General features: G+C 41.7%; 1 protein-coding gene across 2 annotated transcripts; it reads right to left on the bottom strand.

The window, feature by feature from the left end:
• Positions 1 to 34: 34 nt before the first annotated feature.
• Positions 35 to 24,378, bottom strand: PPIL4 (peptidylprolyl isomerase like 4). Of its 2 annotated transcripts, none has more exons than XM_085055584.1 (13): positions 24,241 to 24,378; positions 23,685 to 23,752; positions 23,534 to 23,598; positions 21,645 to 21,762; positions 13,130 to 13,272; positions 12,674 to 12,770; positions 11,147 to 11,263; positions 10,064 to 10,188; positions 7,772 to 7,838; positions 6,852 to 6,963; positions 5,256 to 5,352; positions 4,468 to 4,606; positions 35 to 310 (listed from the first exon to the last, which is right to left on the bottom strand). In XM_085055584.1, exons 1-13 carry the CDS (start codon positions 24,308 to 24,310, stop codon positions 89 to 91), a joined length of 1,440 nt encoding a protein of 479 aa, XP_084911710.1. In that variant the 5' UTR covers positions 24,311 to 24,378; the 3' UTR covers positions 35 to 88. The 2 variants fall into 2 exon arrangements, with proteins under 2 accessions (XP_084911710.1, XP_084911711.1); XM_085055585.1 differs by having other exon boundaries at positions 4,468 to 4,603.
• Between the last annotated feature and the right edge of the window lie 728 nt (positions 24,379 to 25,106).

The raw sequence follows: 25,106 nt of genomic DNA, 5'->3' as shown, positions 1-25,106 counted from the left end.
AGACACTACAGCAAGTATAACAGAAAAAAACCAATCACAAAAGAAAAAAGTTGTATTTTATTATTTTAGTTCCCCTCTGTCTTTTCCTTCATCTGTACTTAGACCTCTCTTTGTCTTTTGATTTCTTAGGACTTCTGCTTCTGTCTGCTTTTTTATCCCAGTCTCTTACTCTGCCATCTTCTCTGTATTTGTCTTTTTGTCTGCTGTAAGTGTAATCTCTCTCCTGAGAACGGCTGCGGCTCCGATGTCTGTCTTTCTTCTCACTCTTGGTCCTCTCCCTACAGTGTTCTTCATGTTTTCGGTCAGAATCCTGTCAAAAGAATTGGACAGAAATGCGGTTGCAAACAAGAGGGGAAAACATACAAAGGCACAAAGAGAACTAGAGAAAGGTTGAGCATGGTTGGTTCCTTAGCTACAGCTGGTACCACCTTAAAGAGATTCACACCCATGATGATTTGAAAAAGGTAACACAAGAACACCCCACCGAAATCATCTGAAGAACGTAAGTTTAAGTTTCTGTTAGTGTTCATGGAAAAAAGCAGGACTGTCAGGCATGCTTCTTGTAGTGCCCAAGGAGCTTTAGCAAAAATTGGTTATATCAGGGATTCCACTCAGATGGATATTATCAAACTCTTCACAAGCATCAAACAAGTAAGATAGATTTGGATTTTGGATTTTTTACCTCAGCAGTGCGAGTATTACCGTAAGTTTTGACTCAAGCCTCACTGTCATTCCAGTTCTATGCAGATGCATAACATTTAAGACCTGCCTGTAATAATTCTTAATGGCCTAAATTCTAGGCTTCAGCAAAATTAACAACCTGAAAGTTTAGTATCACTTTATGCGTCTAGTAGACAGATAGTATTTTATGGGATTTTAATAACAATATGGTTAAGCACAGATCATTATGAACTTTGAAAAATGTCTGCATTAAATTACACAGTATTTCTTTCCTCATTTCAGATATGATTTTTCTAAATATGTACCATGACAGCAGCATTCACAACTGTATCGTTAAAACCTATACCCCAAGTACAAACAAGCAAATTTCATTTATTTAAAAGAACAGTGGGAAAAAAGTCTTCCCCTTAAATAAGGTTTTTCACTTTAAAATCTTTGGCATAGAAAAAGGTCAGTTTTGAAACACTAAAAATATTGGTCTTTTGAAAGCAAATTTTTGTGCCTTAAGTCATAAACGTGCTGTTTTGGAAGAAGAAGAAAAAGATTCCTACTTAAATACAGGCTCACTCTTACTACTGACATTTGTACTTCTCAATCCAGGATCACAGCCTCTCTTCAGGCAATGAGTAAGTAATGATCACCCCAATTCCTAACACAGAACTGTGCTGGTGAAAACACATGAGGAAGGAAATAAGGAAAGAGGGAAAGACGCTTCTCTGGAAGTTCACAGCTGACTTTGCCAAAAGTAGCAATGTGCTAAACAGACCTTGCAGGTGAAATAGAATAGAAATATCACAGCCACAAAAGTAGAATGTGTATGCCACCTCTTACATACATTAAACACATTAGTCAAAGGGTAACAAATACAGATAGCCTTTTCAGGGGGGAGATTTTGATCAAACTTGACCCTGAATATAAAGGGAACAATAAGCAGGAAAAGCAGAAAATTAAGACCAGAAAAATGTACCTCTGCCAAAACCATGCACTACAGAAATCTGAAATCGGGAAGTCCCTGTGACTCACAAAAATCTACTGAATAGGCTATACTGCTTCATAGATCCAGTCATCTTAAAAAATAAAATCCAAGAGAAAACACACAGAGATTTGTGGAAGGGGAAGGAACAAAGTCATAATATAGATCTCAGGCAGATACCTGACCTGTATTAAAAAAAAAACTCTACCAAATCCTATTTACTAACCCACATGGTAGTCCACCCTCCTGCCCCAGACCCACATCCTGTTACCTACTAAAAGCAAGCCACAGCACCCTACCTCTTCTACCCACTGCAATCAAGTCAAACAGCACAAGATTCAAAAAATATATTATTGAAACATCAACAGAGAGCCTTAAGATTCAGGAAATGGGTGTCAGACTAAGAAAAGGATGAGTCAAAATACACTGAAGAAAAATACAAAACACCAGCAAGAGACCAGAAAAACAACTCAACATCAACTCAACATCATGGAAACTATTCAGAATATAAAACCCCTTCAAGTCATAGCTGGAGTTGACAGCACAAACTGCAGTTCCAGTTGCCAGAGCTTCCCACTACAAGCTTCTGATCTCTCTTAATTAAAATCTCTGCCACACCACAGACTCAGGGAGCAAGTTTCTGTATGAAGCATGGCTACTGCAGTCTTTGGCCAATTAGGTGTGGAAGGTCTGCTGCTGTTTTGTTTTAAAGTTCTTACCTCAAATACATTCTGTGATTTACAAAACATATTTGTTTGCCTATACTAAAAGTGCTACTATTCACTAAAGAGTTTCCATGCTGTTTGTGCTGGACTCAACATTCACACTGAGCATAGTCCACCTCAGGAATGTGCTTCCTTCCCCTGAGTTCCACAGATTATGCCCAAAGTATAAATAGTAAAAAACAAAATTTTGTATATGCTAAACAGGATTTGTCATCTAAGCTGGCTGCAGATTTCACTAGAGAGTACATGCCCAAAATACTTACCAAGTCTGTGTGAGACTGAGTACATACTGCTTAGCATGTGCATACTGTACAGTACACACTAATGAGAACATTCAAATCCAGAGTGAAAAATTCTTCCCAGAAATTATTTTCACAGCTCCAAGAGGAAACTGTGATGCTCGCCATCAGAGAATAGAAGTAAGCCTCCACCTGTGATTTTGGGCATAAGGAAGCTAACTTATTTACAGCAAAATGGCTAAAGGTGACTAAGAGAGAAGGCCATGGGAAAGAAGATACTAGAACACAGTAGCAGCACAAAGACAACAAACCACATCAGGAGCAGATGGCTAAATTACAAAAAGATACCCATAAATACAGAGGAGATCACATAGTCAAGCACTAGAAAATATTCTATTCCAGAACCTGAAAATAGCACCAGGAATCCCTTTGTCCTCGTTCATGTTTTTTGTGCTACGAAGTCTCACAATCCCCTTGCAACAATCAGAACAGATGTTAAGAACTTATTGCTGCCAGCACTTCTTGTGCCACCTGCAGGGATGAAGACATCTACACAATCTTAAAGTGTTCTCTGCTGATAATGCATGACCAACTAGTTCCACCGGTGCAATTCCTGCACCCTGAAGAACAAAGATTACCACCAAAAACACCTGTCTCAAAAAGGCTAAAGCAACAGTTTCAATCAGCCAAAAAGACAGGAGAAGTCTAAACCAACATTAGTCCACACCTCTTGTATGTACATGCTCCAGTCAAGACTTTACTGATCTGAACAAGTCCCTCCCCTCCACTCATAGGGCCCTGACTGAATTAGTACAGTGACAATAAGACTGTGTCCATGAATGAGCAATAGGGCTCACTGGTGGCACTGGAAAATTTTAATTGCTGATGTTCATGAGAAAAATTATTTTTAAGCATCACAGCAAGAAGTTATGTATAAGAACAGAATCATGTATGCTCTGTGTACACAGAACTTACAGAGGTACCCAAAACTCAGGATGGGACAATGGCTTTATGTACTGTGGCTGAAACCTTTTCACTTTCTGCAAAGTTGCTAGAAGACAGCTTTGTTCTCACTCATAAAGCTTGCACTGTTAAAATACTGGCATTTGTTTTTTTCCTTTTTCAGCTTAGCTCAATTCTCCCTAATGCTCACACTTCAGTGGTGGTTAAATCTCAACTTCTCACAGCAGGCTTTGTTTCCACAAACACTGTATCTTGACTATCCCAAGTTCACAGAAATGTGGGAATGTTGTCCTGACAGGCTGCAGTGGAACTAATGAATGACAGAACTACTGTCTCCTGATGCTCTCCTCCACAGCCCCAGCCTCACAGCACCATGTGCTTGCAGGACACAGATGCAAGGAAACCAACACACAGATTTTACACAAACACTTCCAAAACAGTTACAGACATACAAAAAGATAACATAAAGAGATTGTGCTCCCGACTCCACACAGGAAAAACCCTATACATGATTGTCTGGCAAGAAAACGAGAAAATAGTCTACAGTCACGAAATATGATTAACCACTAGTTTATGACTGGGAATATATGTACAACAGGTTCAAAGTGCTGAAGATCCCCTACTTTAAGAGAGGCTACACTGCCTCTTCAGAATGTCTTGGCAAAAAGCCATCTAGACATGCCAAGCTTCAAAAGTCCAGGAGGATTTGGAAAGCCTCTTTCATAATCAAATATTAACATCAGCCTTCTGTAGGTTTACAACTGCTGTATTTTACACAGGACTTTGCACGCCATGTCCTTATTTAATATCAGACCTTTTTTTCCTGGCTTCTTTTATGAGGAAAACAATGAACAGATATAAAGTTAATACATGAAGCAGTGAGTACCTTAGATTTTTTGGTCCTCCTGTCATCATCTTCATCTTCAGAGTGATGGTGCTTTTTCTTCTTTTGTTTTTTAGCCAAGTGTGACTGACTTGTGTGAGACTCTTCTACATCCTCATCCAGCACAAGGTCATACTTGCTGCTGATGGTGTTGGTTAAGGACAGATCTGTTACCTAATACCAGTAAGGTGCAGAACACAATAGCCTAGTTTGGGAAGCAAACAAATCCCTGTTTATCTGACAAGAGTTTACCAAGACTTAACACATATTTCAGTCAGAACATGGTTGTATACATTGAAAAAAAAAATCAGCTGTGCTAAAATGACTGAATTCTGTCCTGTCAAACAGTACAGTCAAGTCCCATTCTCCTTCCTTTTCTACCTGTGGATATCTGAAAAAGCTATGGTCTTTTCTCTCATGTTTGCCACAAATAAAGTATAATCTTAGAAAATGATTTAATTACTAGTATGGTCTCATTTTGAATGCAGAAGATACCCTCTGAAACTACTTAAAACTCTGTTATGCCCTATGTCATTCCAGGGCTGTAGACTTGGAACATTATTTACCTGCACACAACATGGAAGTGAAACAGCATATTCTGATATGACTAAATTCATCAAGGCTATTAAGAGAAAACCACAAAATGCGTAATTCCGTCTCAAATACCAAATGGTTATTTGAAGTAGCAGAGAAACATCCACTTGGCAGGCTTTAAAAAGAAGAGGTTTTTTCCAGGCTGTTTTCATAAGCTCTACTTAATTCATAAAGTACCTCTGACCAGAAAAGGATACTCTTGCTTTGGTTTTACCTTCTCTTTCAGAGCAAATTTTGAAGGTTTGTCACGTTCTTTCTCGTAGTCCTTGAAATCTTCCTTGGTATATCGCCCACCTGTACACAGAAACATATACTCTATTCACTCCAGCTACAAATACAACCAAGACCCACAAGTCTTTATCATTAAGTTCCGATTATGATCTAGGGGCTCTTTATAACCACAGAGGGGTCCACAGCAGGACATAGTTCCAGAAATCTAGGTAACAGAGTAGATGAGAGCAGGACGAGTTGTGATTTTCCATCCTTCTCTTGCTTGCAGATCCCACTAAAGAACATCCAGCTTTGTCCTCTTTCATGTCCAGTGCAGACAACACATGAAGAGGATCACAAAGCAGCATTCAGCAACTGGCTTTGCCCCTTTTTTATTACAGGTCCTGTATCACACTACGTAAAATTCTGTTACCATGGAAGCCTACAGACTATTCTCATTATTAAATTACTTTTTTCTCTGGACTACACTGTAGTTACAGCTTAGAAATTCAAATGGAAAACTATAAAAAAAAAGTTCATGTCTAGATTTAAAGCGGGACACGATAGATTTCACTTTCCACTCACTAATCTGAGCTCACAGATCAACAAACTACAGCAACGTGCTGCCCTCTCACGGCCACACTTACAACTGTAATACACACTGGCCAGGCCAGAAAACGCTACCCAGGGTGGAAAGACATTTTTTGGGTACTATATAAGCACAAGACGACAATATAGTTAGTTCTCCAATATTTTGGACAATTGAGATCTCAGTTACCCAGATAAAGTTTCCTCGGCAGGCAGTCAGTACAGGATGCACTGCAGCATCTGTACAGACAGACTACAGTCATCTCAGCTCTGTGCAGGACAAGTTCAGTACCTCAGCGTTCATGACCAGAACCCCACCTGGAGAAACTGCATGCCAACACCCAAGGGCTGACTGCATTTTTAGAAGACACACAAGAATTCCACCACTGCAATGCACAGACTACTACTGCAATGCAATCTCTAAGATAAGTGTTTTCCTCATGCCCCCAGCAACCAAATAACTACTGCATCCACCTCTTCCACCCTCCTTTCTTCCCCAAACATCTTCAAACATCTGAAATTAGGTCTCTGCAACATACAACCTATCATGCAGTATTTTTGACCTACAGGAGGTGAAGAGCAGAAATCCCTGGCCTGAGTACTGACTTCTTCTTGTATAACCTGACTGTCACGCAGTGAATAAAGAAAAGAAACTAGAAAATAACAGTATATTGCCATATTATTTTGCTAATAACTAATATTAAAAAAAAATCGTGTCCAAAGCTTGAGAGGAAAAAATGTTTTAGTGGCAAAAATTGGCTAAGAAGGTGATCAATGGCAATGCAATGTTAATGTAACAGTAGGAAACCCACCTACTCTTATGAAACAAATGAAGGGAAGAGCTAACAACTGTGTTGCTCTATTTATTACAGTACCAGGAAAATTTATATTCCTAAAGATTAAATGCTTTAAACTCCTAACTCTTTATATAATGCTTAGTTTAGAAGTCATGGCTTATTAAGCTATGAGGATCAAAGAATTGCAAATGTACCTACCTTTTCCCTTCCACTTAATCTTTGCAACAGACTGGCTAAAATCCACATGTATCCGTCTGTCATCTATCAGCACATTGTCCATTTTGAAGTAGGCTTTCTCACAGTCTTCCTCCTGATATTAACCAGGAAAATCTTGAGTCATGATTATTTCATAGGAATATTCACTGAAGAGCTCAAACACAAATTCAGGTGCTGAATGGCATTCACTTCTTTCTAGAATTGCCCAAAGCACCACAGTTCTTGCATTGCATCATTGCAAATAAAATAGTACGCTTTGTCTGAATATTAGCATTTCAAACTCCAATTCTTCAGTTCATTTCACTATTTAAAAAATTTGCCAATCCAGCTACATGTTTGGCACATGTAATACATTCAAAAAATAAAAGGAAAATTAATAAAAGCTCCATTTTAACTACATAGATGGGCCAAAGAAAAGTGAGAACACTTTTCCAGTGTTCTCCTCACAGATAAGAGATACCAGCACATGCAAAGCTATGCACCACCGAGAGAACTATCACCATCAATCTCACAGCAAGCATCATTTACAAGCCCAGCATAGGACAGTACTGTACACACTGATCTATGTCACTCCACACAACCACCTCTCTTTATGCAGCACACCTTCTAGCATTCCCTTCTTTAACTCTTCAAAGTCTTAATGTGCTCTGGGGAAAAAGAGGGCCTCACGTCCTCCCACTGGTTTCAAGACAGCCTAAGAACATTTCTGTACTGCCAGCTCAAACAGAGAAAGACTTAAATGTTTGTCTAATTTAGGACTTACAATATCTGTAACTAAGTCAGTAAGAGAAAATGTTAGCTACCCCACACTTGAAGATGTCAGTGTTTTTCCATATGGAAGTATACCAAAAAGGGGCTTTTACAAGCAGAGTCCAAATACAGTTTATACCTAAAATCCATACCTTTTCAAACTCAATGAAAGCATAACAAAGAGATTCACCAGTCTTCCAGTCTCGGATAACTTCACAGCTGAAAAAATAGTATGAAATTAAAATATCAATGCTGTTGGAGCAAAAAATAGAGCATAGGAAAGCACTGCTTAAAAGGGAGAGTAAGATTTCAAAACTTAATTAAAAAAACCCCAACCCACAAAGCCAAAACACCTTGAAGGTATTGAAACACTTGATTCTGAGACCCCCTACTGACATGGGGGCATCTGCAAGAAAAAAATGAATGAGCCACTACTTTGAGCAATTACACTAAACTCGCAAGTGGCTACCATGGAGTGTAGAACTAGAGATGAATTTCTTATTAGTGAAACAAAATATATTTTCCAACATTATTATTTTTTGCTTTTCACTAATGCAAGACAAGAAATTTTATATTCTGTTTTCTCAGTCATTTTAAGCAGTTTAAACATGTCATGTGACAAACTTTCTCTTCTTAGCAAGCACCTGATCAACAGTCCATCTTTTCATCAGGCAGCTCACTAGGCAAAAATTAGAAGCCTGAAAATAAATACCAAGTAGTGCAAAATGGGAAGAATAAAGTATTGCTTCAGTATTAGCCAACCCTTGTACCTGACATGAGAATTCTGACTACAGGATGCCAAAGGGGGACAAGACAGGCAAAAAGGGCAGGAAATGTGGCATTAAGGTGAGACTTAACAATGTGAGACCTCCCCAATATGTACTGAGGAAGTGACAAATCAAGATCCACAATCAAAATGATGATCAAGGCCAAAAGGAAAAAGAAGCTGGGGGGAAAAAGAAAAAAGGTATAACACAAGGTTATTCAGACAACCCATAGGAATTCTTTGCAGAAGGCAGAATGGTGGTGTGAAAGGAACCCTCCATCATGGATATTCAGAGAAAGTGGAAGAACTGCAGAAGAAGCAGTGAACAAACTGAAAGAGGAAAAAAAATAAGAAATCCCTAGGGCATAGAGAAATCATGCTGGAGTTGTAAGAGTGGCACACAATGCCAACTTCACCCCCCCACACTATCAGTGTAGTTTAGGATCTGGGAGCCTGCAGGCCTTGTGTGCCAGTACTGCACAAACTGGTAGAAACTCCAAGCAGAACAAAGTTAGTGTCCATCTGAATACACAGGGCCTACCCTGGACCACTTGAATAAACTTAAGTGCTCTAAGAAGTCAACATGCTCATGTGTGGTGAAGATGATGACCCATTCCATGCAGTCTTTTGAAATCCCTCTGCAAATTCTAATAAACTCCTGCACCAAAAGCTTTTGGGGAAAGTAAGTAGCAAGGGCATCAAGAACACCTCTGCATTGATAAACACGCAAAAGAGCAGGTAAGAGTAAACTGATTCAAAGCTTGCTGATAGTACTAAATTGTGCTGATGATACTAAATTGTTAAAGGTAGCAAAAATAAAGACTGAAGAATTTGCAGAAAGTCCTCACAAAAACAACAAGATAGCAAATGACCTTCACATGACATAGATAAATGCAACAAGATAAGCATATTGTAAAAAAAAAACCAAACCAACCAACCAACCAAAAGAAAACAACCAGCTTTAGCCTTCACTAGAAAAGGAGTTGAGAGTAATGCAGAGAACAAAACTGTTCCACTGTAGGTCTGTAATTCCTTCAATACCACATGCAGTTCTGGTTCTCACATCTTGAGATGAAAACAGAAAAACAGGAAAAGGTCAAGAAAAGGGAAACAAAATAACAAAGTCTCTATTAAGAAGAAGCATGAATATGTAGGCTAGTGCTCTTAGCAAGGAAAAAGATGACTTAGGAGTAGAGCATAGAGAGGTGCAGGAAAGCAGATTTAATTGCCCATCATGTCTTTTGATAGCAATACCAGGAAGAAACAGCAGAAAGTACTAGAAGGCAAGGTAAAAACTGAAACAGGCAGCAGGCATGAGGAACACCTTACAAGGAGTGTATCAGATGCCACAGATGTTTGCTGCTTTACCCCAAACCATACACACTCCTACGGGAAAGAAAAACCCAGAGACTGTATCCAGCTCACTGAGCATTGGACATGAAAACTGCTGAAAGGAGTGAGAGGGGCAGGGAGGAGTGTCATTTGCTTTCTTTTTTCCTACACTTCCCTAGGCTTTCACTTAAGACCACTGCTGAGACAGGACACTCATGTAGCTAGATCTGCCTTTGTATCTCCTGAGACAACAGACTACTCCTTAACAGCCATACCAAAACAGACTGTCAGGAATCAATTTCAGTTTCAACAAAGAAGGTTTTCCCTTTTATTTTACCAAAATTACCTCTTAATGGGACCAAAACGTGAAAATATTATCTCCAGGTCTTCACCTGTGGTCACAGGATTCAGCTTACAAACAAACAGCACATTTTCTGGTGGCTTAATGTCTGCATCTGGTAAGTCTCCCACCTGTGGCATACAGAAAAAAGACATTCATCACTTCTGCCTAAAGCTCTCCACAGGCAGCACAGCACATTAGGAACACATCTTCTGCATGACCTGACATTCCCATCACAAACTCAAAAATTAATAAAATATTTTTCCTAGTCAGTGTCACAAGAAAGTGTTTGATATAGCACCTAAAATTTATTACTTATTTGCAATTCCACTGCTGGACTTCATGCAAGTTCAAAAATACTTTATACTTTGTTTTCCTGCTCATAACATAACAAATATTTCTGAAAGGTGGAAGTGCACCCTTTTTATTTCTACAGATCTGCAACATTGTGGCCACATCTGGCTTGACTTTGGAATTAGTCTCTGCTAGAAAATTATTCATCATAAATTTGAATTTGGTAGTTATAAGGACATAAGAAGGATTCGCTTATCCTTCAATGCTGTGTGTGCTTTTAAAATTTTCTTTTATTCTTAGAAAAAACCAACCAACCAACCAACCAACCAGACAGAAAAGCCAACAAAACAAAACGAACTTCAAAGCCTATTCATAATTGTTGTTATTATGGAGTTTACTACTGTATGCACTGGGAGGGGATTATTACAGATTGGCTCAGCTCTCTCCCACACATGCTAAACCCTTACCAGGACTGCAGGTATTCAGCAGCATATCACGTATGTTACATTTTTTAATTGGAGGCATTTCTAGCAAGTTTTTAGAAAGCCTCCACTGGCCCACTTTTAATCCTGATTTTGAAAATGAAGTATCATTGGTTTCATCAAAAAACACATCCAGTGCTCATGCTCAATCCTTTTCATTGTACAACTGGTATTTAATAGCACAGATTCTGAAACATGACATCATCACCAGATTAAGTAATTTCAAGATAAGTAGTACACATCCTTCCTAGACTTATTAACATGCATGCACACTGGAATAAGACCTAAAAGGCAAATACAGAAAGATGTTCACCATTTCCAGAAGAATGGCGCGAGTTTTTGCTTCTTTTTCTGCCTGAACTTCTTCTATTTCATCTGCAGACCGTCCTTTCATGTCATCAATTTCTTCATCCGCTCCTATTCGGCCGCTCTGAAAAATGAAGGAAAAAGCTCTTTATTACCAAGACATTCTTTCTCGGTTTCCAAATATTACTTGGATGACCTCTTCCCTCACTGCTTAAGACATAAAAAATGCCTAAGCACTGTATCTCTGCAGAACTGGGCTTCCATTCTGTTCTTCCCACATAGATAAGAAAAAAAGAAAAAGAGTAGATGCTATCCTCATATTTCAGCCACTGTGAACTGTTTATGAACTTTCATGACCAGTCTGAACCAAATTCAGTGAGGTATTCTAAATTCTTTTCTATGCCCACTTAGTACTCAACATCTCACCACAAGTGTTAACTCATTTTTAATCCAGGCAGCTCCTGCCAGAAATGAAGGTAAGGAACATTACAAATATCGGCTGCATCTAGTAAGACATTAAATAGAACATGTCACAGTAATAATTTTGGTTTTACACATCTAAACCTAGGCAGGACTTGAGGTTTAATTTTTTCTTCTCACCAGCATCTCTAGAATGTTGCCCTTCTTACAGACATTTCTATGCCAAAAGGTGTATCTTCAGGATCTGAGAGAAGAAAACTCAGTACAAGTTCTCTCATCCCTAGGCAGCTGGCAGTGACCTCTTAAATACCTTATTCTTAACATATTTGAAGGTACATCAGAGATTAATCACAGTGCACATATACTATAAAACCATAATTTCAACGTTGTAATTCTATGTATTAAGCTTAAAAATAAACAATACTCTGTTCAGTTAATTAATTCATTGCTTGAAACAACTTTTCACACAAGGAAGTAATTTCACACACAACTTCTGTAACTGCATACTATGAGTAAATTATTAATAATTGCAATTATGTTTTAGAAAGTTCCTTCCATTTAAACAAATAACCCTCAATAGTATGTATGCTTGCACATACAACTCAAAGAATGATCAAGATTACTTTCACTGAAACACAGGCTACCCACAATTAAAAGGAGAACAGCAGTAACCAATTTAATATTAATGTCACTTATCTTTTGTCTTCTTCTAGAGTGTACAGAAAACCAGTAATACCAGTGTTGAATATTCTGAATGTTCTGCTTATCTCTGCTGTAAACAGAAACCTAAAATACAGCCTTCAAACATAACTCCACCAGCCACAAGGGAGAGCACCTAGATCTTTTATCCTTTTCTTGAAAGGTTAAGCAGCTGTATTTGATTAAATACAGCAGTAGCTCCAAATAACTGACAAGCATTTGACATATCAGAACTCCAACTGGCACAGTAAAAGAACACCTCCTGTGTGCAAAAATGTGTAGTTATTTTAGGACATAAATTTGAGAGACAAAACTTTAAGCACTGAATTCTTATTTTGGCCAATCTGTGCTGGACACTTATTGAGATAAACTTATTTAATTATTTCCTTCCAACTTTCCCATCACGAAGACTCACATCAAGCTGTTCCTTTGTAGGTTCTGGTGAGCGATCAGGAACACACAAGCCAGGTGGATCATCAAATGGATCATCTAAAATTACTGTATGATTTATCCTTAGAGAAACCAAAATCAAGATCAGTATTGGTTACATGCAAATAAAACTTGCTTTACTCAACTAACACCAAACCAGCCCCACTACTTCTCAGTTAAATCCCAAACAGTCAAATGTCCTGACTGCGTGCTTGTAAATTCTAGCACTGATGCTTTTTTGAGGGCAAAGTAGCTGAATATTTTCACACATACTCGTTTATTTAGCACTTGTTTATTTTATCAATCATACTGGAATAAAAAAGTATTTAAGATAGCATGTACAGGTCACCTGGCAGCACAATATTCATCTAGCTTCCAAAAAGAGATAAATTCACTCAATTGTAATGTATTCCTCAAAAAGTAAAGTTAAAAGCAGTCACACCTGATATCTTGATATGGAATAAAATCCTTATCAACAAAGGTTTCATTAATTGTCTTCAATACATCCATGCCTTCTGTCACTTCTCCAAATACTGTATGTACACCATCAAGGTAATCCAGGTTTTCCCCTGTGGTAATGAGAAACTACAAAAGAAGATATAAAACTGAGAACAGTAAATAGAAAAAATCAGGTTGTGGGTTTTCTTTTGTTGTTGTTGTTTTTTACCTTAACACTTACACTCTGAATTCAGTGGGGAAAAAAAACTCTTCCCAGCTTTGGCAAAAGATTGGTCTTCTTCCATGGGCTCTGAGGACACGGTGAGCCAACCTACAGCTCACAGCCACTGCCTGAGGCAGTCTCCCTCTGCATGAGCTGCAGGTCCAGCTCACTGGACCCATCTGTGAATTGGTTTCACTCAGTAATTGGGCACAAAACCAGATGGGCAGAGGAGGAGCACAGAGCTCTCTCTGCTGGGGAGGTTTATTGAGCAAGACCAGCAAAGGTTGTGATTGGCATCACAGCTGATGAAAGGAGAGGGCAGAAAGAGCAAGGCTACCCCTCTGGGCAGGAGTGAGCTGTGAGCTGAGCTCAAATCACCTGTTCACCAAGCAGCACTCGGCAGGTACTTAATAAATTTGGCAAAAACCTCCATAGTACCACCTTTACCTAATTATATCCAGATCTTTTTCCTTGCTTCCCACAAATTCTTCTCTCCCGAAAAACAGGATGCAGTAGCATTGAGAGAAAAACTATCACACACTAACTTAGATCAGCTTGAACTGCCACTGAAATGTATCTCAACACAAACCAGATCTTTCACTTTAAGGCAAAACAAAGTATTTAAATTGATACCAACTGAACACTTGGTAACAAATGAAAGAGAGCACTTGGTAATGAACGAAGGAGGAAGAAGCAGATGTGCACAAATAGCAGAGCAGAACCATTGCACCCTGTCCAGGGTTAATGATAAGACTCTCTCCTCCGAGAGCGAAGGGCCCCGACACCCCCTCCCCCACCCACAACAGAACCTCTTAGATGGAAGTGAAGAAAAAACGATTTATTTAACAAAACCACGCAGAATGCCCTACAAGGCACAGGGGAAGGGGAAAAACAAGGTGAAAGGCAGTTATTCAACCTGATTAAAAAGTCCTTTTCTCAGACGCAGTCCCTCTCCTCCTCGCCCCCCACCCGGGGCCGGGTGGAGCTCCCTGAGAGCTCTGCTGTCCTCTGGCCCTCCTGGGTCTCCGGGTGGCAAAGCAGATCGAAGAGAAGGGGTCCGAACGAGGAAAAAAAGAAGAAGAATGGAAAAAACGGGAACAGAGCTCACTCCGACCCCCGTCCAGCACGCAGTCTCTGCCGGGCGACGAATCCTCCCCCGGAGCGAGGCTTGGAGAAAATGTTTTCAAAAAAAACCCGCGTTTCTCTCTGCGGCTGGGTGCAGTTAAAGAGACAGGACCACACATTTTTCTTTCTTGGGCATATAAGCCAACGATAGGGGATAAAGGATTATCATATCATCAATCCAAGACATTCCACCCCTTATTCCATAGCGTTGGCTTAAGGCCCACCTTAACATCTTCCAACTTCAAACACACACATATATATATACACATATATACATATATACATATATACACATAACTATGTACAAATAATGTCACGAACGGTGAATGGTGGTATGTTGCCATCCCAACCTTACATGTGGCCTTCACCCAAAATTAAATTTCCCTGAGGGACACATTGTGTTTTTCCATCTTCCTGCATTATCCACCAAGTACACCCTGGTCCCTGGGCAAAGACAACCCCACGGATGGGTTTGTCTTTATGTGAGGCAGAATCAATCCACACAGTTTTCCCTAACAAGCCTCTGGCATGTACTGCTGGGACCTTATCTCCATCCACTGTATGTAGAAGCTCAGATTGGGCAGGACCTGCTCGGTTGATGGAGCCGCGGGTATTGACTAACCAGGTGGCCTCTGCTAAATGTCGCTCCCAATTCTTATAAGTTCCCCCACCCAATGCCTTTAGGGTGGTTTTTAACAATCCATTATACCGTTCCACTTTGCCAGCGGCTGGTGCATGATAGGGAATGTGGTACACCCACTCAATGCCATGTTCCCTAGCCCAGTTGTTTATGAGGCTATTTTTAAAATGAGTTCCGTTATCTGACTCAATTCTCTCAGGGGTACCATGCCTCCACAGGACTTGGTTCTCAAGGCCCAGGATGGTGTTACGAGCAGTGGCATGAGGCACAGGGTAGGTTTCCAGCCACCCAGTAGTGGCTTCTACCATTGTGAGCACATAGCGCTTGCCATGGCGGGTTTGAGGCAGTGTGATGTAATCAATCTGCCAGGCCTCTCCATACTTATATTTTGACCACCTTCCACCATACCACAGGGGTTTCACCCGCTTGGCTTGCTTGATGGCAGCACATGTTTCACAGTCATGGATAACTTGAGAGATGCAGTCCATGGTTAGATCCACCCCTCGGTCTCGTGCCCACTTATAGTTGGCATCTCTGCCCTGATGGCCTGAGGCATCATGGGCCCATCGAGCTAGGAATAAATCTCCTTTATGCTGCCAATCCAAGTCTACCTGGGACACCTTTATCTTTGCAGCCTGATCTACCTGTTCGTTGTTTCGGTGTTCCTCATTAGCTCGACTCTTGGGGACATGGGCGTCTACATGGCGGACCCTCACAGGTAGTCTCTCTGCCCGACTAGCGATGTCTTTCCACTCTTCAGCTGCCCAAATTGGTTTTCCCCTACGCTGCCAACCAGCCTTCTTCCACTTTTCCAGCCAACCCCACAGAGCATTGGCTACCATCCATGAATCAGTATAAAGGTAGAGCTTTGGCCATTTCTCTCTTTCCGCAATGTCCAGGGCTAACTGAACGGCTTTGAGCTCAGCGAATTGGCTCGATCCCCCCTCTTCTTCCCTAGCTTCTGCAACCCGTCGTGTGGGGCTCCACACAGCTGCTTTCCATTTTCGTTTTGTCCCTACAAGACGACAGGAACCATCAGTGAAAAGAGCGTAGCGTGTTTCATCTGCTGGCAGTTGGTTGTATGGTGGGGCTTCCTCTGCACGGGTCACCTGTTCCAGCTCCTCTTCCTCAGTCAGACTAAAATTTTCACCTTCAGGCCAATTTGTAATTATTTCCAAAATCCCAGGGCGATTCAGATTTCCCATACGGGCGCGCTGTGTGATAAGGGCAATCCATTTGCTCCATGTGCCATTGGTGGCATGATGAGTAGAGGGAAACTCTGCTTTAAACATCCACCCCAGCACCGGTAGTCGAGGTGCCAGGAGGAGTTGTGCTTCTGTGCCAATTACCTCTGAGGCAGCTTGGACTCCTTCATATGCTGCTAGGATTTCTTTCTCTGTTGGGGTGTAGTTGGCTTCAGACCCTCTGTAACTGCGGCTCCAAAATCCCAGTGGTCGACCTCGGGTCTCACCAGGCACCTTCTGCCAAAGGCTCCATGACAGGCCATGGCTCCCAGCTGCAGAGTAAAGCACATTCTTTACTTCTGGCCCTGTCCTGACTGGGCCAAGGGCTACTGCATGAGCAATCTCCTGCTTGATCTGGGTGAAGGCTTGCTGCTGTTCAGGGCCCCAGTGGAAATCGTTCTTCTTGCGGGTTATGAGGTAGAGAGGACTCACGATCTGGCTGTACTCAGGGATGTGCATTCTCCAAAAGCCTATGGCACCTAGGAAAGCTTGCGTCTCCTTCTTGTTGGTTGGGGGGGACATTGTGATGATCTTATTGATGACCTCAGTAGGAATCTGACGCCGTCCATCTTGCCACTTCACTCCTAGGAACTGGATCTCTTTGGCAGGCCCTTTGACTTTGCTCTTTTTTATAGCGAAACCGGCTTCCAGGAGAATCTGGATTACTTCCTTTCCTTTCTCAAATACTTCTTCTGCTGTGTCCCCCCACACAATGATGTCATCAATGTATTGCAAATGTTCTGGAGCCCCACCCTTTTCCAATGCAGCCTGGATCAGTCCATGACAAATGGTGGGACTGTGTTTCCACCCCTGGGGCAATCGGTTCCAGGTGTACTGCACGCCCCTCCAGGTGAAAGCAAACTGAGGTCTGCACTCTGCTGCCTGAGGAATGGAGAAAAATGCATTTGCAATGTCAATAGTAGCATACCACTTTGCTGCCTTGGACTCTAGCTCATACTGGAGCTCCAGCATGTCTGGCACAGCGGCACTCAGAGGTGGAGTCACCTCATTCAAGGCACGATAGTCCACAGTCAATCTCCATTCTCCTTCAGATTTTCGCACAGGCCAGATGGGGCTGTTAAAGGATGAATGGGTCCTGCTGACCACCCCTTGGCTCTCCAGCTCACGGATTAGTTTGTGAATGGGAATCACGGCATCACGAGTTGTCCGATACTGTCGGCGGTGCACAATCGAGGTTGCAATCGGGACTTGTTGCTCTTCCCCTTTCAGGAGTCCTACTGCAGATGGGTTCTCTGACAGTCCAGGCAAGGTGTTCAATTGTTTTATGCCCTCTGTCTCCACAGCAGCTATCCCAAATGCCCACTTGAGTCCCTTTGGGTCTTTGAAATATCCATTTCGGAGGAAGTCTATACCCAAAATACATGGAGCCTCTGGGCCAGTCACAATGGAATGTTCTTTCCACTCTCTTCCAGTCAGGCTCACCTCAGCTTTCACGAGGGTCAAGTCTTGTGATCCTCCTGTAACGCCGGAAATAGAAATAGGTTCTGTCCCCACATGTCGCGATGGGATTATCGTGCATTGTGCACCAGTGTCAACTAAAGCCTCGTATTCTTGTGGCTCTGATGTGCCAGGCCACCGAATCCACACTGTCCAAAAAATTCGGTTTTCCCTGGCCTCTACCTGGCTAGAGGCAGGGCCCCTCTAACCATGGTGGGTATTTGTGTTAGAGGTTCCTTCAACGGAATCAGACATATTGAGTAGAGCTACTTCCCTTCTGGTGGAGTTCCTTCTCTGAGTCTTGCCCTCCTTCAATTCACGCACTCGTCGTGCCAGGACAGCAGTGGGTTGTCCATCCCACCTGTTCATGTTTTCTCCACTGTCACACAGGAAATACCACAACTCATGTCGAGGGATATATCCAGTTCTCATAGCTGAGAAGCGTCTGCGTGGGGTAGCAGAACCTCTGGTCTGTACTGCTGAGATTTGGAGAAGGCTGTCTTTAATCTCTTTACTGAGTTTTTCATGATTCTTCTCTATCTTATTTTCTAGTTTTTGCAGATTTGTTTCCACAGCTGAGATTCTTGCATTCATTGGGCTATGCACGACATCTGCATACGCTCGGAGTTTCCTTGTCATATCACGCACAGTCTCATGCCCGTCATCTTGCTTCATAATGGCTAAAGCAGAAGCATACCCTGATGGCCCAAGCTTTAGGAGTTTCCGCCACATCACAGGTGTACATTCTATCCTATCTGGGTCTATAATCGGATCTGGGTTTGCTATGTCCTCTGGGAAGACAATTTCTACCACTGCCATTTCTCTCAAGCGTTGAATCCCTTGTTCTATGGTTCTCCACTGGGTTTGTTGCGAATAGAGATCGTCGGGATGTAGGTATCTTTCTCTCGCAGCTCTGATAGCTCGTCTCCAGAGGCTGCTGCAGTCAGGCCCATCTCGTATAGTTTGGTTGATATCTGGGTCACGTGACACAGTCCCTAAATGCCTTGCCTCAGTAGCATCTAGAAGTGTAACATCGCCTGCAGCATCCCAAAGACGGACTAACCAACTAATCACAGATTCATCATCTCGTTGGACATAATCTTTTCTTAGGCTGTGAAGGTCTCTCACATTCATGGATTCAACAATGACCTCTGACTCAGTTGCTGGCCTTGAGGGTCCCTCCCCACTGTCATCTGGGCGATCAGTCTTAAATTGGGCTTTCCTGCTCCTTGTAATAGGAGCAACTGCCACTGGCTTAGGCTCCCTTACTTCCTGTTCTAGAATATCCGACAGTGTACGATAAGCATATGCCAGGGCCCAACATATTGCACTGCAGTTGTCTCTGCACTTCTCTTTCAGATACTTCCCCACCTCAGCTGGTCTCGGGATTTGTCCAGGGGGAAATTCCCAGTCTATTGGATCAGAGAATTTCTTTAAAGTTTTACCTATGTCCTCCCATACTCCACACCATTCAAATTTCCTCACATGTGGATTAGGTGCCTGCTCCTGCTCAGCCCCTCTGGACTTCTCAGCCCTCATTCTGGTAACACTGAACATCATATACACGGAAACTCCTAGGTAAAGCACCTGTACTACCAAGTTAATGGTCTCTTTAACATCCAGGGGAAACTGAATATTCTCAAAAGCTGATATACCAGATTTAAAGGGAAAGAGGTGGGTGAGGAGCCAGGAAGCTTCACCCTCTACTTCTCTAACAGGTTGGGTAATATTACTAACAAAACTCCAAAACAGGTTACTAAAACTAGAGGAGGAAACTAACAGAGCATGTACATCTTTAACTGTTTCCCATACCTTCTTACAGATCGTCAGTATCACACCCATTACTATAACAAGCCGGAGTCGTGTCCCTGATTGGTGGAAATTATACATTAGGGACAGGATTGCCCCTACCTGTTGGTAGGGAAACAAACCTATGTGCCAAACAGACAGTATTACATCAAACAACCTCCCATCAAACAGCAAAGTGACTACTGATGGCTGTAATTCAATACCAAGCGATTAAAACCAGAATGCAATTATTAGGGTTTTTTCTTCACTTTCTCTAACCCCACAAAAGGTGTAGAACAAGTAATCAAGGCCCCGTAAGTTGGGCGCCAAATATGTCCAGGGTTAATGATAAGACTCTCTCCTCCGAGAGCGAAGGGCCCCGACACCCCCTCCCCCACCCACAACAGAACCTCTTAGATGGAAGTGAAGAAAAAACGATTTATTTAACAAAACCACGCAGAATGCCCTACAAGGCACAGGGGAAGGGGAAAAACAAGGTGAAAGGCAGTTATTCAACCTGATTAAAAAGTCCTTTTCTCAGACGCAGTCCCTCTCCTCCTCGCCCCCCACCCGGGGCCGGGTGGAGCTCCCTGGAGAGCTCTGCTGTCCTCTGGCCCTCCTGGGTCTCCGGGTGGCAAAGCACATCGAAGAGAAGGGGTCCGAACGAGGAAAAAAGAAGAAGAATGGAAAAAACGGGAACAGAGCTCACTCCGACCCCCGTCCAGCACGCAGTCTCTGCCGGGCGACGAATCCTCCCCCGGAGCGAGGCTTGGAGAAAATGTTTTCAAAAAAAACCCGCGTTTCTCTCTGCGGCTGGGTGCAGTTAAAGAGACAGGACCACACATTTTTCTTTCTTGGGCATATAAGCCAACGATAGGGGATAAAGGATTATCATATCATCAATCCAAGACACACCACAATTTACAGTCTGACAGGTAACATTTCACTCCTCATTCTCTCTACAACACTGTAAGACTGGTTAGTATTTGGTGTAGGTTACACTAAGCTACACTACACCTGCAAGGCTATTCCATGTAATTCCTTACTGGAATTCTTCTTTCCCAAGGAAGAAGCTGCCATAATGTTCCTGGGAACAGCATTCATTCCCACGTGCCTGCATATAACTAGCAGACTGCATCTTAAATATAAATACCAATGTAATCTCTCATTCCTAAATCCCCAAAACCAAGAAATTTTATATATACAATGCAGGGAAGCAGCAAAATTATCTGATTGTATTACAAGCTCTAGCTGGAACAAAACCCCACCTTTTTTTTAAAATTGTTCTTCAATTGTTAAAAATCCCTCTTTTTAAAAATTAAAATATATGGATATTACAAAACAGGCATTTTAATTTATAGATGTGACAGTGCACCTAAAATAATAATTTAGAAATAACAGCATTCTGTGAGCTTTAAATGCAAAAAAACTTTTAAAAAAAGTAAAAATCATTACCTACAGCAAAACTTTTAAGCACATGAACAGCAAACAGGAAAGGGAACAAGACCACTTTCAAAAACTGTTTTATAACAGTACTGGGGTAAATGTGTAAGTTTCTATTATTAATGCACACTTTCACATAACCATACAGAAGAAACTGTGGTGTGATTTCAGTTTCCAAGCTAACACAAAGTCATAACCAGAAAATTTAAAGATTATTTCAAAATTCAGTTTCCTTAATTTTCACTTCCATTTAACTACAGAATTTTTTCCTGACCATTTTATACATTAGCAAAATCACATCAAGGTATTACCAGAGAGGAATAAATAAAGGAAAAAATAAGGACTGAGTAATAACAAATAAAATTAATGTAGGATAGGTTTTAATATGAGCATTTTAACTTCTCTGTCTGTAACCAAATACCCATTGGTAACTGGAATACTATGCAAAATAATTACCTATGGCTGGCTTTTAACATGCCTTTTGACTGTATTACAAGATGATGCTATTGGCATGACACTGTCACTGCTGAGTTGCTTTTGTGAACTCACAGAATTTTCATTTTAGTTACTTAGACATGTATCAACACCATATGCTGACCTGTGATCCATGCTGATCACTGCCATTGTTCACCATTGACACAGTTCCCTTCTTCTTGTGCTTGATTCTTGGCACCTTTTCTGCCTCAAAGAATCTGGCTTGATCACCATACAACTGACTGAAAAAACAGATAACAAATATGTTACAAGAAAAAGAATTTTTTAAAAGTGAGCTAATCAAACACTGTAAAACCGTTAATGACATCTCAAAAAAATTTTACATTGGCCTTCAAATAAACCCAGAGTTTACACTGCACCCATGTACATATTTGTGGACCTGGACACTTACACAGTTTATATTACAGGGAACAACAAATTTTTCTCTGAGACATTTCTCAGAAGCTTTTTGGCAGTGGGAGGGATGGGGAGGGTATATTTATATGTTCTTAAATGCAGTATATAACATTTTTCTGAGGCATGAAGCAACAACACATTTCAAGTAGGTTCTGTAAAAATAAGTTCTTCCACATTGTAAAAATGCAGTAATTTGTGTTAAAAATATTATCTTCCAAGATAAACAGAAAACCAATAAATCTATGAGTAAGATCAGTTCATCATACAGACAGGATTACATACAGTAATTTAGGATATACAAGATATAGGAAAATTGTTGCATTCTTTTAATTTTTTGAAGTCTAAACCTGCTATCCCATACTTGGTCTCATTCCATAAACTGATTAAGGCATGGTCAGTACCCATACTTGCCTGAATTTAAGGACAGTGTTGTGTTTGAACTCATTTTGCTAAGCAGATGTTAGCCTCTGTGAAGAGAGGATTCAAACTAAACTTTGCCTGCAAGAACAGAAACTCCAGTTTCATGGGCTGCATCAGTAGCCAAGAGGTACAAAAGACAAATGGACTGTCTCCATGCCAGTGCTGGCCAGGATCTGACACTCTCTCATCACACTGGATATCCCCATTTGCCATACCAGTAAGTCTCAGAAGACTTGTAACAGAGCAGAATATCAAAATAAACTTCATCTACTTGTGTGCAGAGACAGCTCAAGCCTGGCAGGATCACCTAGCTAGACCTGCAAATGCTTAGCACAGTTACATTGCTTCCAGGACCACCAGAGTGGTGATTCATGGATCCATGAGTTCTAGGTTTTGTACTTAAGAGGCTCTGACAGACTGACTTAAAAAAGCCAACACTAGTCTAGCAACACTGTCTCTGTTCAAGCTCAACTGCTTATTGCCATATATTGTGCTCTCCAGCACTACCCAGTAATTAGTTCTGCTCTGTAATCTCAATTATACTTTTAACAACTGTTTCAAAGGAATCATATAGAACATGTGCACTTTAACTCCATCCTAGCACTTTGAATGATTTCTTCAAATCATGTCTGCACAACCACTGAAAATGTCTTGAACAAATAAGAAAAACTATTTCCTTATACACATTCCACATGACTAAAACAAACTCAAATAAGTAAGGGGATCCCTTTCTTATACACAGAGGAAATCAAGTACAGCCTCTATGTTCCATTCATGCTCAATTTAGTGCATTTTGTTATAATAATAAATGTATTAACAATGCTAATTGATTCTGCCTTCTACAGAGCACTTAGTTATTATACTTCTCTTACCAAACATATAGTTATTTGCTAGCCTTTAAACAAACAGAAATGTGTGTACAAGTTGTTTCTTGTAACTTCACTTATAAGGTCAGAGACATAGCAATGTCCGAAAAATTAAAGCAAATGGCCAAAGGCAGTGTAAAAATTCAAAAGGTATGTAAGTAGGACAACCAAAGAAGCTTATGCATGAACATTTTTATTCCCCACCAGTAATTCTGCCCCAAGAGAGCTGAAGAAAATCTAAGTGGAACTCCTACTCCCTTATATAAATTATCTGCTTATATATATAAAATTTTTATACATAAATACTTACCAAAATATGGATTCCCCTCCACGGCCAGTTCCCATGGGGTCACCAGTTTGTATAATAAAATCCCTCTGTCACAAAGCAGAATACGTAAGATATTGCTTTCATGCTTGAGATTTTTAAACCAACCGAAAAATAAGGAATTGAGAATACTCACCTGCACATTATAAATAAGACAATAGTTGTAGTACTTGACTTTGCAGAGCTTCAGGAAATTCAGACAAGCTGTAAGAAATCATACCAACATTTACAAAGGGAAACTCCAGATACAGTAAAACCAGCTATCACATATATGTAGTTTAAAGTGTAGAAAAGACGGTTTGGAGCAGACTGTGTGGAGACTTACCAGGGTACAACCTACAAACGATCAGAGAAATGCTCAAGGGAGAGGAAACATTTCCTCCCTTCCTACAGACCATCTCTAGCGACTCAAAGAACCCTAAGCACGGCGAGTTATACAGAAACACACTTCCCCTCTCCACCCCCCGCCCCGTTTCTTTTCAAACGCCTGCGAAAGCAGATCGCGGCAGCCCTGCGATTTAGGATCTATTACATTACATATCACATCTGTGGCTGCAAGCGCTGCCGGCATCCCGCCGGCCTCCGTCCCGCCCGAGGCCGCCAGCCGCCCGCGCAAGGGGAACCCCGGTGCGAGGCGGGGAGGGAGGGCTCAGGGGTAGCCCGGTGCCGGCGGGCAGGGGCTGGGCTCGTACCGCGGGGTCTCTCCTCCGTGTACAGGTCGATCACCAGGTCGCCCACCGTGGTCTCCAGCAGCACCGCCATGGCCGCCGCGCGCTGCCGCCCGCCCCTCCCGCGCGGCTGGCGCGCCCTCTGGCGGCGCGGAGGACCCCGCGCGGGCCGGGGGCGGGACGGGCTGTCGCGGCGGCCATGGAGGAGGAGGTGCTGGGGAACGTGGAATGTCGCAAAGTCGCCTTACGGCAGGATGTTCTTTGATGAAAGGTCTTTGAATACTTTCATACAGAATCAATTAGGTTGGAAAAGACTTCTGAGATCATCGAGTCCAACCTGAGAGCTAACTAGCCCGTCCAGTCTTTCCTTAAACACCTCCAGGGGTGGTGAATCCACCATCTCCCTGCCAGTCCTTAGCTCAGTCCATGCTCTTGTGTGCTATGGAGGCATGCTGAATTGTGCCAAAGCACAAGCAGCTGGACTTAAAATTATGAAAACCTGGTGATAACTCCTGTGTCCCAGTAGTTCAGAGCCATACACAGACCCGAGGGTCTGCCAGTGAGAGATGTAATTTCCTCATCTTCCTTACACAGCTGGTGACCATCTAGCTCCCTAGTGACTGTAAAATCAATGAAGAGCAGACATCAGCTGACGACTGGAATAAGTGGACTCATTTAAAAAGGAAGATACTTGAGTGGAAATAATCTGTTCAACTGTGGAAGATGTATAGAAGCAATAAGATCAAGTCAGTTCTGGTTCACTAGAGCTTCCTTGGCATCTGCTTTGCTTTGTGCCCTGCTAGGTTGCTGTAAGGCCCCAAAACACTTGCTCAAGCAGTGCAGGCAGTCCACTCAGTCTCTTGTGCCACATGTTGATAAGAGCCACAAAT

Source organism: Lichenostomus cassidix, chromosome 3 (assembly GCF_008360975.1).
Source record: "Lichenostomus cassidix isolate B80296 chromosome 3, HeHo_3.0, whole genome shotgun sequence".
Classification (NCBI taxonomy): Eukaryota; Metazoa; Chordata; class Aves; order Passeriformes; family Meliphagidae; genus Lichenostomus; species Lichenostomus cassidix.
The sequence above is the reverse complement of the archived record's forward strand: the minus strand, read 5'-3'. Positions and strand labels throughout refer to the sequence as shown.